Source organism: Colletotrichum paranaense, assembly GCF_030867605.1.
Source record: "Colletotrichum paranaense strain IMI 384185 chromosome Unknown Scaffold_8.1, whole genome shotgun sequence".
Lineage (NCBI taxonomy): Eukaryota > Fungi > Ascomycota > Sordariomycetes > Glomerellales > Glomerellaceae > Colletotrichum > Colletotrichum paranaense.
Window position 1 is genome coordinate 2,188,508 of NW_026848966.1, and position 14,018 is coordinate 2,202,525.

Consider the following 14,018-nt stretch of genomic DNA (forward strand, 5'->3'; position numbering starts at 1 on the left):
GCTAGTTTGTCATGCATTTTCGGGTCGGTTACTTGATGACTAGTTACATGCCAGTTTTGCCCAAATCGGCAATGTCATTTAGACGAGAATTTGGTTCTTTGAAGTACTTACGGTAGCTACGCGAGATACGCAGACTGCTCAAGCTAAATCATCATGCATGCACACTATATGTGCGCACTTAAAGACTGCGAACCTTGAGAACCAAGTCACATAATAGCAAACGGGCTGTGGAGGGGCGGATGCATCATTACAGCGTATTATATCAGGGTTTGGGGGTATCTAGCACTACAGCTCGCAGACGTAATAATGCAGGCACCCTAGGTAGTCCATCTCTTTCGCCTTTCCCCCTTTTCAGTCGTTCCCGCGAACAAAATCAAACGCTATGCATGCCTCTCGTATGTGCACGTGTGCGTGTGTACCCCTGGTATTCCTTATCGAAAAATAACCCCGACGCCAGAAATGATGACTTGATCTCCGTCGATCGTCCACAACTATGTACACACAAGAAAGGGTTATACGGTCTCAAGACAAAGTAGAAAGAAAGAAAAGCGTCTAGTCAACGCGGATGATGACCTTCCAAGCCAGAGCGCCGGCCTCTCTGATGGCGCATGCAAGGCAACCCCGCCGGCGTCTCGAGATGATGGCATTCCAGCCCTTCTCTGCGCAGAAGGCTCTCACCAGGACCTCCATGTCACTTCCAAACTGGCGGCGCCGGGACTCAAGGTGCATATTGGTCGTCGCAAGGCTGGCACCGTTGGCGGTACGTTCGAGAATGGGAGACGTGGGAGTCTCTTGCGTCGGGGCCTGACGCTTGAAGCCGGTGATACAGTCAATGACCAGAACACGAGGTGTGGTGTTCATGGTGGGAGTGAGAGATGGACGCCGGACGGATGACGTGTTGAGGAGTAAAGTATCCAGGGAGGCGTCTGGCTTCTCAAGAAGCTCTGAAAGGTGGATAACGGTATATGTGAAGAATTTGTGCAGGGGATGTCCTAGATGATGGTCAGTTTGTGTGGCTATCTCAGGAGGAGTTGCTTCTTCTTACCCGTGATGGTGGCCGGCTTTGAGCTCACACCGCCGATGCCGCTGCCGTCCACGTCGATCTGCTGGATAGTGGGGCTTGAAGGGGACCTTAAGACCCTGACGTGGGAGGACGGGTGGCAAGGATGAGCCGTAACAAAATGGATGTCCTTCATCAGTGAAAATTGGTGCTCCTTTGCTTCGCCGCCATTGGGACCGACAGAAAAGGAGATGGAGGCCGGATATGTGTAGAGTTCGTGAGCTCGGGTCACGTCCGAGAATGGGGTCATCACCATCTCCTCAGTCGGAGTGGTGCGGGTTGAGTCCACGGGCGCAGATAGATTGAGCGATGTCAAGGAAATGCTCAGGCTCGGAGGCGGCTCCGAATAGTTATTCTCATAAGGGATGATGAAATCCGCGGGGAGTACCGAGCTAGGATCCGCATCACCCAGAACACAAGACTCGCGCTCGACGTGAGTCTTACCCCACAACCGGGCTTGCTTGCCTGTCTTTTTCATGTCATCTGCCAACGATGTTTAGTCTACGTCAATGGAGAGCTGATTAGAGAGTCACTTACCACAGACTTCGGCAACATCAATATTGACCCAGCCGTCACCATGTCCTTGGGGAGTGATATCGCTCGAGATCCATCCCATACATTGAGCAGAGCCAGCGCCAGCAGCAAGAACGCGGCCAATGATGCAAGCCGTGCTCCAGAAACTCTTTCCGCGATACACGAAACCACCGCATAAGTTTGCCATCGGGCCTAATTTGGACATTGCCTCCTTGTCGTTCTCCAAGAGAGTGGTCATGATCAAGTGGTACAGTCCTTCGCCTGGAAGCATGAGGCCGGACACGTAAGACTTGGATAACCATCCCGACGGGTGTAAAGCTGCCGAGATCTTGTGCTTCCCGGACGGGTGTCGAGTAACGCTCGCTTCTGTCCGACCGCCACCGAAATAAGATGATCTCTTTGTGTCGATGCTCATTGGTGTCTCCGCAGGCGTGTGAATCGGCGTTGCTTCTGATACCTTGTTGACTGTCTCGGAAATCTGCTCGGCGTATGTGTCTGATTCGATATCGGGCCAGCGAAGCTTTCTTGCAAAATTCGTCAAGCCATTGACTTGTCTCTCGCTGTACCGTCCCTGAATGGTGTACACGGAGACGTCGCCGTGAGAATGAGCATGGCTATTTGGATGAAGGCTCATCTTCCCAGTCAAAGATGCCAGCCATCCGCCAGAGTTGCGCTTTTGAGTATTCGCTGGATCGACCTTTCGCTCAATGATTTCAATGTTCTCCAGCCAGGCGCGTGCCAAGTGCAATGACCACTTGACTGTTGAGTTTGCATCCTTTTCAAAGCGCTTAATCTCGGTGGGTCTAATGCTCTCGATACCGAGCTCTTCGCCTTCTGTAATGGCATCTAGCCTAATGAGCAGCTCGCACGCCAGGAGAATCTGAAGCAACAACCAGTATCTCTCCTCTTTGCGCTCCTCGTTGCTGTCAGCGTCGTCGATCTCGACGTCCGTTTCGAGCTCGTCGCCTTCGAAGGAACCCCAGAGGATCTGACCCAGTCTGATTCTCCATTCCACGTGGGAGAAGTCGATCCAAACATTGGGTGCAGCAAGGACTTTGACAAGCGCCGAGATCTGTACAGACAGGCTGTAGGGGTCATGGTGGTCGATGACGCGGGTTGGCGGATGCAGGATGCCCAGGAATAGCTCGTTGTACAGGGTGTTGTGGATCTTTCTGTGGACCTTGTTCTCCTTGTACCTGGCGCCATTCTTAATGAGCTGATCCAAAATGGACGATTCCTCCAAACGGCGAAGTCCGTCTTTGGAAGCCAACATTCTCTGGCGCTGTTCGACGATAGCTTTGGCCTTGGACCCAATGCTGTCGAAGCCGAACTGCTCTTCCTGAAGCGCATCACCAACAGGCATCTCCAGAGCCGCCTGGTACCCCATTGTGCCCTTCTCCAAGCCTTGCATACTCAGCATATTAGGCCGTTCTCGGCATCGGGGGTAGAAATGGGCTCGCTTCCTTTCCTTGGCGCACCGTATAGCAGCAGGATTGGAGTTCATGTCTCTTGTGATATGAGGCCAGGCTGTGATGCAGCTCCAGGCGGCGTCCTCGATCTGGACATGGTCGGTCAGGTCGCGGATCTCAAGCGACTCGTCCCAGGGAAAGGCGACAGATGGGTGGGGAGCGCCGGTGTAATGGCCCTCGGAGCGAGCAAAGTACTGAGGAGCTCCAGAGAAGAGCTTCTCAACGTCGTCGTCGCTGAGAGTTGCCATGATTTTCGTCAGTTTCAGAACTGGTTTGGCGGAAGGGCCATTGGCTTTCTGGTCGGCGCTGTCGAAGACGAAGGGAGGCGGGGAAGGCAGTGGCTTATTGGGGTTGAGAGGGGGCGGCGATCGAGAGGAACGGGACTCGGCACTGCTTTGCGGAGGGGAAACCTGGGGTTTGCTGGTGAGACACAACGGCTTTTACAACGATTGAACAAAGAGACGCGGCCCAATTGGGGTAATCAGAAGAGCTGGTGTTAGGTTTTGACACTGGAAAGGACAAGATGGTTGGTTGGGTTGGTATGATGGTCTGCTTTCTCTGCGGGTAAACGAGAGACGACGTCTTTGTCTTCAACCGTTGGAAAGACGTGGCTGATGATGGCAGCAATGGACTGCAAAAGAAACTGTAGACTTGGAGAAAGAAAGACTGTCGACGAAGAGAAAGACAGAAAGGGGTGTGTTATACAAGTAACATTGACTAAAGTAAAGAGGGGACAGGAATTGGAGTCTCGGAAGCTGATCACGCGGCAGAGAAGGGACGGGTTATGCAAGGGAGCAACGGAGGTATAGATCGTCAGAGTCTGAGCAACGGGGTAGGTATGGAGGCTTGGAAACTTGGGAAGAAGGTATTAAGTAAGAATTAAAGGAACACTGGAACAGCGGATGAACATCTCGAAGGACGTCACTGCAAGCAACCTAAGCTGATGGCCAAGCAAGCAGACTGATGAGCAATGAGATGATGGATGGGCAAAGCAGAGATTGCAAGACAGGGCAGACCAGAAGTGGCCTGATGCAGCTCCCATTTGATGGATTGCATAGGACGATGGCGGGGGAGTGACACGGTGGAGAGGGGAATGAGGTCGTGGTGCAGTTGTGGTGCGTCGTGCTGCAGACTGTGGCGCCGCCTGCCTCACCTTACGCAGTACCGTCACTGCCACCGTTTCCGAGCCTTACGTAAGGTACCTAGAACAAGGTATCCTCACCTAAGAACTCAAGATGCAGCCGCAGCCTGGTGAGGTGGGGACAGAGAGGGAGCTTGGAACTACCTAAGGAAGCTACCGAGTATACACAGTAGAGTACCCGAGAAGCACAGGCAGGGACCTGCCACTGCCTTTTTCACTTTTGTGCAGATGCTCCTCTTCCACTGTCTGTGTTTTCATCTCCGTCTGCGGCGCACGGAATGTCCAGCCTTGGCCAAGACAAACCCACCGACACCGACGCGGGAACCGGACCTGGTCTGAGAGTGCGGGGGAGACAGCACGGAGGGAAAGGGGGGGGGGGATTATGGTGGGTGGTAGTGAGGGAAAGGTGCGTGTGATATGGGTAAAGCATGTAAGCTATGCGCAAGCAAGTTTGTGTCCAAGCAGCATTGCTGCGTTGCGTGCATCTTCCCGGTACGGCCTTGCTGCTATTCTGAGGAACTTCCTCATCTTCCAAATTTCGGTACCGGGGACATCGGGGACGTCGGACTAGGTGGACTCGAAGCACCTCATCTCAGGGACCTTGCCTGAGAAGATAGACTGGGGTACGGGACCATAAAAAAGGTGGAAAATAGAACGACGAAGACGCTGGCGATCTGACGAGATCGAAGTATCGATCGAAATGTGGGAAGCTAAGACTTTCTGAAGGGAGCCGACTGTTTGGTGTAGAAAGGAATTACAGACAACAACGCATATAGATACGAAGAAAGGCAAACTTACGGGCAACTTCGTCGGTGACTCGGCACCGGGACCCCGTCCAGACTTTGTTGACGAAGCCGGCGTCGATGCGCTGCTGCTGACACTCCGGCCTTTGCTGCGACTCAACAGCCCTCCAAAAAGATCCCGTTTGGAGAACTTGCGCTCCCGCTCCGCCTCGCCCGTTCCGATCCCCAAGCCGCCCGCCGGCGCCTCCCTTCCATTCTCCTGTGGCGGCGAAAGCGGTGGTCGGGCTTCTTGTTGTTGTCGTGGCTGGCGCTTCGAAGGGGATAACGGCCGCTGGTCGTGTGCCTTGGATCCTCGTCTGAGGAGTGATAACGACGGCATATTTGCTGCTGCTGCTTCTGCTACAGATACCAGTCGCGGATTGTGTTAGTCGTGGGTTGGGATGAAGTTTGCCGTCGTGTTCGTCTCATTCGTCTCGATTTCGTCCCTGTTCTTCCCCTAAGGTAAAGTAAAGTCTCCAGTCTCTTTCTCGTCTTTGTTTTCTCAGAATCTTTCCCACTCTCTTGCAACTTGTAGTTCTTCTGCTCTTTCGACAAGCTTTCAACCGCGTAATCCTGATCCTCCAAGGTGGCTGATCCAAAGTGGCGTCGTGTGAGGAGCTGGTGGTGATGGCGATGGTGGTGGAGGAAAAGCCCCGACGTCTTATCGCCGACCGGAATGATGCAAGTTCAGGTTTCTGCAAGGTAACCTTTCAAATGTCGCAGTGAAACCCCGAGTTGCGGTGTTGAGTCCAAGTCTTGTTGCAAGCAATGTAAGTGGACGCAGGCCCGAGTAAACGATAGGCAGGCAAGCGTCGAAAGGCCGTAGACAGGTAAAATAATAAACAGGGGGAAAAAAATCGAGACGAAGTAGAGGAGGAGGGGGATGGGGGGCAAGTCTTGTAAGATGAGAATCAGAAGTAAAGAAGTGGGAGATGCAGTCTTACAGCAAATGAGAGGCAAGGCGGCAGGATGTTAAAACAAGAAATGAATGCGAATCAATAACAGAGACAGACAGACACACACGGCCGATGGTCTGCCAAGGCAGGGGTGGACTTGGACTTGGAGGGGAGTGACAACAAGAACAACACTTTCTGTATCCGTATCTCTCTCTATCTGTTATCATCCACTATTTCTCTCTCTCTCTCTTTCTTTTGCTTTCCTCACTCCCCTCTTTGCGCTGCTGGACACGCTCTCTGCCTCCCACTCACTCAGTCCATTTGTTGGGCTGGGCCTGGGGCCCTTTGGGCTCGACTCTTTCGACGAAGGGGGTCCCCTTCTGACTGGACCAGTGGACAGTAACGGGATAAGACATCCACGGGTTAGGACACGACGAGGGGGGCCGCAGAAGAAGCCATATCCACTTTGTTGGTGTACCCCTCGTCCTAGCCGCAGGCGACATGCAACAAGGCACCGGGGGGAGGGGATCTGGCTGTCTAGTCCGCTACGGCAAGGACAGCGAGAAAAACAGAGAGAGGAAAAGGCGTCCTCGTGCCTATTACTTTTCACGTATCTGAATATAGCTGCATACCCTGGGATAGAGAGCTCTGGGGGTGGAGGGAAGCGAGGAAGATGAGCCCCCCTCCCCCTCCCACCCCGGGCTAAGAGAAGAAAAGGGTGGGCAGAACGAACGGCAGTCTCAGATCTTCAATGCTCCCATGTCGAGTGAGAAAAAAAGGTAGAGAGACAGGGACGAGCAGAGAGGAAAAAGCACCGAAAGGGAGATCAGCAAGATTACAAGATTAGGGAAGAGACGAAAAAAGAACGCCCTATGGAAGCAGAGCGAGCTTCAGCTTCCCGTTCGTTCGTCATTCTCCCACCCCATAATCCAGATGGACCAGGGGGGGAGGGGTGTGAGTGCCAGAGTGGGCGTTCCGCGTCTGGCAGGCATGGCATGGACTTTATGTATGTGTGTGTGTGTGTGTGTGTGTGTTTTTGCACTCTTTCTGTCTCCCATCCCTCGTTGTGTAACTTGCTGCGTTGTGACTTCATCGGGGAGTGCTCAGCCCAGCAAGAAAACCAGGAGCCCAGTTCCATGTAAACCTCTAGGATATCTTAGGGGCTCCACCCGGACTCCCGCGTGGCGGCCGGCTTCGCCATTCTCGCGTTGCCGTGGCCTTGGAATTGCCATGGTGTAATGATGATAAAGCAGCGAGGCAGAAAAAAAAGAAGAGATCAACAAGATGACGACCAGCTCGAATGGCAATTCTAAAATGTCGCACGGCGCGGACTGAGGAGAGGCATGTCAGATTTTGAAATTGGCGGCTTGTGCTTTTTTTCTCTTCATCTTATCCCGTATAACGCCAACCGAATTATACCCTCCCTCACCTCGTCATTGCAGTGGTGCTAATGTCAGATTGCATGATAGCGTGCGTTCTGCCCGCCGCTCATCTTTTTCGGTCTTGCATTGTCTCCGGCAGGTCCATCGACAACGAGAGATGTCCACTGAGGACTCGACAGGGGTACATGAGGCAAGAGAAAAAGATTCGCAGACACACACACACTCTCTCTCTCTCACACATCAGACAGCCGCAGCGGGTAAAGGGAAAGGAGATCCATGATCACGGCCGCAACAAAACACCATTTTAGGGGCCCCCTCTCTCGTCATCGACAAACAGGTGGAGTTTCTTCTAGATGGGCTTGGTGATGAAGAAAGAATAAGAAATCATGAAGAAAAGTCATTTCGTGGGAAGTAATGGGGATGAGGAAAAAGAGACGAAGGAAGTTACGAAACGCAAAAACATCTGCAACAGGCCAGATTCAGAAAGCTGAAAATCACACTACACTGCAGGTATCCGTAAAACCAGCTGGCCTAGGTCTAGCCTTCTCGCTCATCGAAAAGTGCATGTGAAATCCACCCAACTTGCCTTAAGCCGCTACGATGCTCGCCAGCTCGCGGCCCTCCGAGACAGGGTCTCGTTCGTCTTTTTGGGGAAGATCTCTGATTAGGTAGTTTCGGGGATCCGCAAGCCCACACAACATCGCTCCTCTCCACCTCCTTTGGGCAGTGGGAAACCAGAGAGGGGAGGAGGGGAGGATTGACGATGGATCAAGGTGTCTGTCTCATTGGATTTCATGTTGCAGCTGCGGTGGGCTTCTTCTCTGGTTGATGTTGCGTTGTCTGCTCTTCTCGGAAAGCCTTGATTTCAATACTCACCGGAATCGTGGGATTCTGACCCCGAAACACCCTCACTCATGCCGGATACGGTTGGGCAATACCGGAAGAAAAGAAAAAGAATGCACATACCGCATCATTAAAGAGAAGGGCCAAAAAGCAAGAATACCACGAAATTCGTATATGCCGCTAAAAGGTCAAAAATCGAGTACTCCGTACTCCGTACAGGCAGTGCAAAAGAATTCTAGGCAGGGCCAGGTTCGAATTAGCAAGGACCACGCTTGTGCGGCAAAGATGGTGCAATTTGACATTTCTTGCAGAACTTGAACGCCACCATCGTCAGTAAACCAAAACCCATTTGCCGGGCCCAGTCGTCGCACATCACTTTCCTTTGCAAGCCGAAGCACGCATTGTGCCACCAATGGGTTTTAGGGCCGAACGGCAGAGAAATAGCGTATTACGGAGGTACCGTGTCGCGTCTTATTTGCGTGTGGCTTGGAGACCTTGAAGACCTTGAACTTCTTCCCGCCCGCCTCCCCTTGGCATTAAAGATCTTCCCTTCGGCTGTTCTTCTCGAACGTCTAGCAAAGGAACCAGCATTTCGAATGCCGCCGAGCCGACCATGAAATGGTGGGATTTAATTGGAACCGAGTCCCTGAACGCAAGGATGACCTTGAACTTCTGGCTGTGAAGCTCTAGCTTGAACTTTACAGCCCAATTTGCCTCCCCCTCGTGACCATTCTGAAATCTACATAGATAGAGAGGGTCTAGTATTGAGAACATTCATGGAACTATTTCAAGCACGATTTCCGAAACGAAGACAACGGGAAGCTTGCCTCACGCGGCAAACCGACAAGCTCTGCTCTACCCTTCCCGCCAGGACCGAACGGAACATGGGACATACTTTCTTTGACAAGGGGGGCCTCCGTCGTCGTGGCTTGGGAGAAGGTCTCCGCCGGAGAGCATGAGCACTGGGCAGCTGGTGGGCCTGGATCTACCTGGACTGTGGACATGAGACGACATGTCACGGGGGTGAGTGTGGGCGCGACGTGAACAACGAAGGGAGCAGTGCTGGGCTTCTCTCCATTGTTCTCGAACATCTTCGTCTCGTACCACTGGAGCAAGGGGGACAGGAGGCAGGAGGAAGAGAACGGATAAGAAAGGAGGTTGTATTATTCTCAGCCGAAGGTCCGGTTCCTCCAGCAAGCCGGAAAGGGGAAGAAAGGCATATCATCAGAAAGGTCTCTTGACAAAGTTGACAAGTTCGGGAAGTAGAGAGCTGCGTCCCGCGGACTAATTCTGAACCCTGACTATAACACCAGTTCGCATCCCTAACAGAGTTCAAATAAAAGCCCACCGCCGAGGTGACTTCCAAACGGAACGGGTTACACCAACGAGTTGCAACAGAGCTGGCCCTGGTGCGTTGCGTACGCCGTAGACATATTGACATTGACATGCTACTATAGAAGCGAGAACGTCCAGAAGGACGCAAGAAAAAGGTTAAAGGAAACTCTAAAGGAGCCCCAATCTCCCCTTTACGACAAGTTTACACGAGAAGGGCCAGAACGGAAGAGGACGAGGGCGTGAGCAAGCGAGCCTAGTAAGCCCCCCGGCGTCTCGGCAGGACCTCGCCACAAGTTACTGAAACGAGAGGAGGAAAGATTTCCAAAACAACAGGCAAGGCTCATACATAAAAGTGCGCTAGCAAAGAGAGAGAGAAAAAAGTTCGGAGTATGGCCGGGCCAAATTCCTCGCCGGCATCCACTGGGATTGTCGCCAACGTAGCAAATCCTCGACCGCCGACTGGTCGACAAGCCCGAAGCGACACTGAAGCGAGAAAGCGACGTGGGTGGTGGTGGTAAACTGGTGGTTTCCTCAAGGGGAAGGGCCTTTAATTTAATTCCCAGGTGTTTGGGGGGGGGGGGGCAAGGGGTGTGTGGTTGCAACCTCTGCCCGTCAACGTTTTGAACTTCGACTTTCCCAAATCCGAACCGGCGCCTCATCCCGGCCTAGTTCCAGCCCACTTCCCGTTCACTCGGTGTCGCGCCACGTTTCTAGGCGCACCCAAAGCCCCAACCAAGCTCTGGGGGGGAGCTTACCAATATGTTTGCGAGCCACTGAGCTTCCCGGATGATATAGAGCTCATGTCCGTGGTGCTACACCTGGTTCGCGAGGCTAGCTATTTTAGCTTCAGAGCTGGAAGTGTCAGAATGCTAATGTTATTTTTTTTTTTTTTAAACCAGGCAAGGGAGAAGCGGACGTCTCGGCTCGGACGGGTTGTCGCGGAAGGCAGGGAAATGCCCAGCTTCCGGAGCTGACGGGTATGGCTTCCGCGGGGGGCCTGGGCTGGGCTGGCTAGGCTGTCCGCCTTGTCCTATATCACGAAACGATGATGGCTTCGAACATCATTTTGAGTTTGCACTTGTCCATCATTTCTTGCATTCATCTCGAGCTATCCGGCAGGGCCGCGGCCCTGGCCGCGATCGCCCGCGTAACACCCGCCCCGGCTTCATTCCGGACGTATATGCTGGAGGGTCGTGGCGGATGGTAATATCAGGGTATCATTCGTAATCGCGCCCGCCTCGACCGTCCATGCCGAGAGCAGCTATCTATCTCTCTTTCCCCCCTTGTTTGTTTTCCACGTGTGTGTATGTGCGTAGAGCTTGCAGCTTGGCAGCTTGAAGGAGGGTTTCCCGGTTTCCCTTTCCTGCGTATTTGTAAATACGATGGTCTTGGAGTCGACCAATGAGCATGTCAATCCTGACCCTTTGCCCTTCCAGCTTGGCGAACGCAAATCCTCCTGAAGGACGTCCGCTCGGTGAAGCCAATAGCGATAAGTCCGTGAAACGCCGATCGATGCCAACATCGTGAGTCAGGCCTCTAGACTCTTCAAGCCGGCGGTGTGTCATGTACTACGATGAGGAGGTACTTCGGATCTGGTACAATGACCAGCTCCTGTTTTTTCGTTCGTAGCCTCAGTAGCTTCAGCTCATCCTGTTCCAAATGATTAGCCTCGGCCCTCCCTCCAGGGGTGAAGATTCGTTCCGCAGTCGCTCTAGGGACAGACGTGTCACTCCTCTTACCTCGGTATCCAGGTCCAACACCAGGGTGCCCGACGCATTCACCCAGTTCCAAACCTTTGCGGCAAAGTCCTCCAAGCCTTGCGGTTGCTCCTCGCCGTTCTGCTGCTGCTGCGCCGCGGCGCCCTCGCCCGAGAAGGAGCCTCCTCCGGATGTCTGTAGCGTTGCTGCGTTGAAGGACGACAGCTGACCGCTCGTTCGTAGTATCGCGCCGGTGACTCGGTCGAGGATGACGGTGGCTTTGACGCCGGGTTTATTCGAGAGGCGCTTGAGGGTCTCGTCCAGCGCGTCTGGTCCGTTGGTCTGCGAGGGGACACATTCTTTGTTTAGCTATGACGCCATTGCTGAAGAGCAGGAGGGGTCGAGGTCGCTCACGGGTGTTGCGTCGGCCATATTTGATAGACTGAGAGTTGAACAAACGAGAGACAGGTACGGGCGACGCTGCTTCTGAGAGCGTCTCAAATTGTACCGAAACTTCGCAAAAGAATCGAGTGTCGTTGAATCGTGGAAACAAATGAATGCCCCCGAAAGCTGGGTTGGGTCTCGTCTGTAAGGCTGGGTTGGAAGCTAAAGTGCCCAATAATTGGAGCTAGGATGCACCGGGTAACAGCGTCTCAACGTTGTGGTGGGGCTGAGTTGCGAGGGGACCAGGAGCTTGACCAAATTCTGCCGCACCTGACCGCCGAAAAGTTCTGGCTCCAGACTTTGCAGGGGTCCTAACCTTCAATGAGCCAGCCATCTCATGTGAAAAGTGACCAAGACTTCATTGCTCAACACTCGGAAAATTCTACAAAAATTCAGTCTCACAGCCATAAGATTCACAAATAAACCAAGTCAACTCAGGAGAGAATATCCGATAAATAAGACATCATGGGTTCTAGCACGAGAAAGAAGAAGGAAAAGGCCAAGGACTTTGCGGTATGAACATCTCAGTGACGCTGCCTCTCATGAGACCTCGCATCAATACTGACATGCTCCTACAGAAACCAAAGTTCAAGGTCGGAAAGGCCAAGGCCAAGCCTACCAACTTCACAGACACAAGTTTCAAGGCAAAGTCCATTGCTATGGGCCACCAGAAGCTCTCAACTGAAGCCCCCGATAACGCTACTCAATTCAAGCACAACCTCTCATTAGCCTCTACATCAAGAGCAGATAAGCAGCGCAAAGAATCTCTGGCCCATCTGACAAGCCAGGTGCTGGTAGACAACAACCCTGTCGGAACCGCAACAGTGCTAAGCAAACTCCTGCCCCTGATCTCAGACGCCTCAGGTCCTGTTCGCAGCCAGCTGCTGAAGCTGTTCCGGGCCCTGCCCGAGGCAGAGGTCAAGCATCACGCCGAAAAGTGCATCATGTACACCCGCGCAGGAATGACTCACCTCTCTGCCGACATCAGCAACGACTCGCTATCCGTTCTCGAGTGGCTTCTGGATGTCGCGGAAGACGAGACCGTCAGCTGCCCCGGCGGTTGGGTCAAGACTCTCAACAGCTTCTGCGCGCTGATGGGCTGGACCGTGAAGACGAGCTCGGGGTGGTCGACCGCCCCCAAGACGGGTCTCCGCACAAAGGACGCACAGTCGCACGCGAGGCAGGTCGCCGTGCTGGCTAGGTTTATGCAGGCCGGACTCAAGCCCGAGGTTGCGGGGCCGAGTAACCCCAACGCCTATGTGGACAATATGTACCGGGTGCCCCGGACGCCAAATCCTTTTGCGTACCTCAACCTTTTTGGGACCCGCCGGGACGAGGAAGCGGAGATGTATAATGACCGCGAGTCACGGCAACGGGTTTTCCACAGGAGGTTCATGGATTCGTTCCAGCGAGGCGTGGAGCAGTCTAAGAAAGAGGGCGGTACCATCGGTCGTTCGGCCGTTGCATTGGATCAGGCCTTGACCGAAGGTATGAGCGGGTACGAGGCGACGTCTGCTGTTGAGCCTCAAGATCTCCTTGATCTGTGGTGAAGTATGTGGCCCCGCAAATCTACAATGATCTACAATCTTTGGCGGTCTCAGGAACCTGCCCGACAAGATTTCCTGCTCGTATCAACCTCTCCCCCGCAGTATTGGAGGTTCCAGTCACTGCCGCTGAAGGTCAGTGCCCGAGCAGCTACGTCCTGCCTGTTGGGGCAAAGTAAAGCGCCGGAGGGTTTCTTGCGAGATAGAATGACTCTAGGCTTTATCGCGATAGACGTTTGGTTTATTGGAATTGGCGGACGGGGCGAAGTGCTGTTCAAGCCGCTCAATAAGTCCCAAGAGCGACGCCATCCGCTACCTCATCATGTAGCATTCATAGATGGATATATCAATGATACCCATCTCACCTCGGTGAGATTCCTGTTGTCTAAAAAATGTAGTTACTCCGAAATTAGAGACGAAGAGACATCTCTCAGGTGAATGACTGTCCTTTAGTGTCATGTGGTGAGCCGATTAGATTGGAAGCTCCTCAATTGTCTTCTTTTAGCTTTACTCTTGACACGAAGCTGCCATCAGGCAGCATCTTACATGCCTGATTTGTTGGTCAGATGCTCCATAGGGAACTATTCAAGTTGACTCAACTTCAGACACAAAGGTGAGATACGCAGAATACTTTGTATCTTCAAGGCCTTTCAGCTGCCTTTGTCTTTACGGGATCACTCGTATATTATTGAACCTCTACCCGGGGTACTTCTCTCTCTTTTCATGTTCTGCCTTGCTGTAGGCAGCTAAGTCGAAGGACCTCGTCGAGACAAGAAGCCAGTGTCATGTCAAATGAGCGCTGTCCAAGGAGAGGTCTTGAATTCGTCTGGCCTTTCCTCTCATCCGAAGCTGCGATGTGATTTCGTCCAGTGTTTTCAAGTTCCGATGGAG

At 53.0% G+C, this 14,018-nt stretch overlaps 7 protein-coding genes across 7 annotated transcripts; 3 read left to right on the top strand and 4 right to left on the bottom strand.

The window, feature by feature from the left end:
- Nucleotides 1-552: 552 nt before the first annotated feature.
- On the bottom strand, nt 553-3,311 carry CPAR01_10553 (uncharacterized protein; the record flags this gene model as incomplete). Its single annotated transcript, XM_060494813.1, has 3 exons — nt 553-992; nt 1,046-1,543; nt 1,598-3,311. 3 exons carry the CDS (start codon nt 3,309-3,311, stop codon nt 553-555), a joined length of 2,652 nt encoding a protein of 883 aa, XP_060346995.1.
- A 1,328-nt stretch (nt 3,312-4,639) lies between these two features.
- Nucleotides 4,640-5,326, bottom strand: CPAR01_10554 (uncharacterized protein; the record flags this gene model as incomplete). Its single annotated transcript, XM_060494814.1, has 2 exons — nt 4,640-4,771; nt 5,003-5,326. The coding sequence occupies 2 exons, from the start codon at nt 5,324-5,326 to the stop codon at nt 4,640-4,642; spliced, it is 456 nt and encodes a 151-aa protein (XP_060346996.1).
- A 648-nt stretch (nt 5,327-5,974) lies between these two features.
- On the top strand, nt 5,975-6,559 carry CPAR01_10555 (uncharacterized protein; the record flags this gene model as incomplete). The annotated part of the gene is made up of 1 exon (XM_060494815.1): nt 5,975-6,559. One exon carries the CDS (start codon nt 5,975-5,977, stop codon nt 6,557-6,559), a length of 585 nt encoding a protein of 194 aa, XP_060346997.1.
- A 667-nt stretch (nt 6,560-7,226) lies between these two features.
- CPAR01_10556 (uncharacterized protein) lies at nt 7,227-7,544 on the top strand (the record flags this gene model as incomplete). The annotated part of the gene is made up of 1 exon (XM_060494816.1): nt 7,227-7,544. A coding segment is annotated over one exon (318 nt), but the record flags the coding sequence as incomplete, so codon positions are not given.
- A 1,578-nt stretch (nt 7,545-9,122) lies between these two features.
- On the bottom strand, nt 9,123-9,554 carry CPAR01_10557 (uncharacterized protein; the record flags this gene model as incomplete). Its single annotated transcript, XM_060494817.1, has 1 exon — nt 9,123-9,554. The coding sequence occupies one exon, from the start codon at nt 9,552-9,554 to the stop codon at nt 9,123-9,125; it is 432 nt and encodes a 143-aa protein (XP_060346999.1).
- Nucleotides 9,555-10,987: 1,433 nt separating this feature from the next.
- Nucleotides 10,988-11,571, bottom strand: CPAR01_10558 (uncharacterized protein; the record flags this gene model as incomplete). Its single annotated transcript, XM_060494818.1, has 3 exons — nt 10,988-11,092; nt 11,182-11,481; nt 11,554-11,571. 3 exons carry the CDS (start codon nt 11,569-11,571, stop codon nt 10,988-10,990), a joined length of 423 nt encoding a protein of 140 aa, XP_060347000.1.
- A 477-nt stretch (nt 11,572-12,048) lies between these two features.
- Nucleotides 12,049-13,133, top strand: CPAR01_10559 (pre-rRNA-processing protein IPI1; the record flags this gene model as incomplete). The annotated part of the gene is made up of 2 exons (XM_060494819.1): nt 12,049-12,096; nt 12,162-13,133. The coding sequence occupies 2 exons, from the start codon at nt 12,049-12,051 to the stop codon at nt 13,131-13,133; spliced, it is 1,020 nt and encodes a 339-aa protein (XP_060347001.1).
- Between the last annotated feature and the right edge of the window lie 885 nt (nt 13,134-14,018).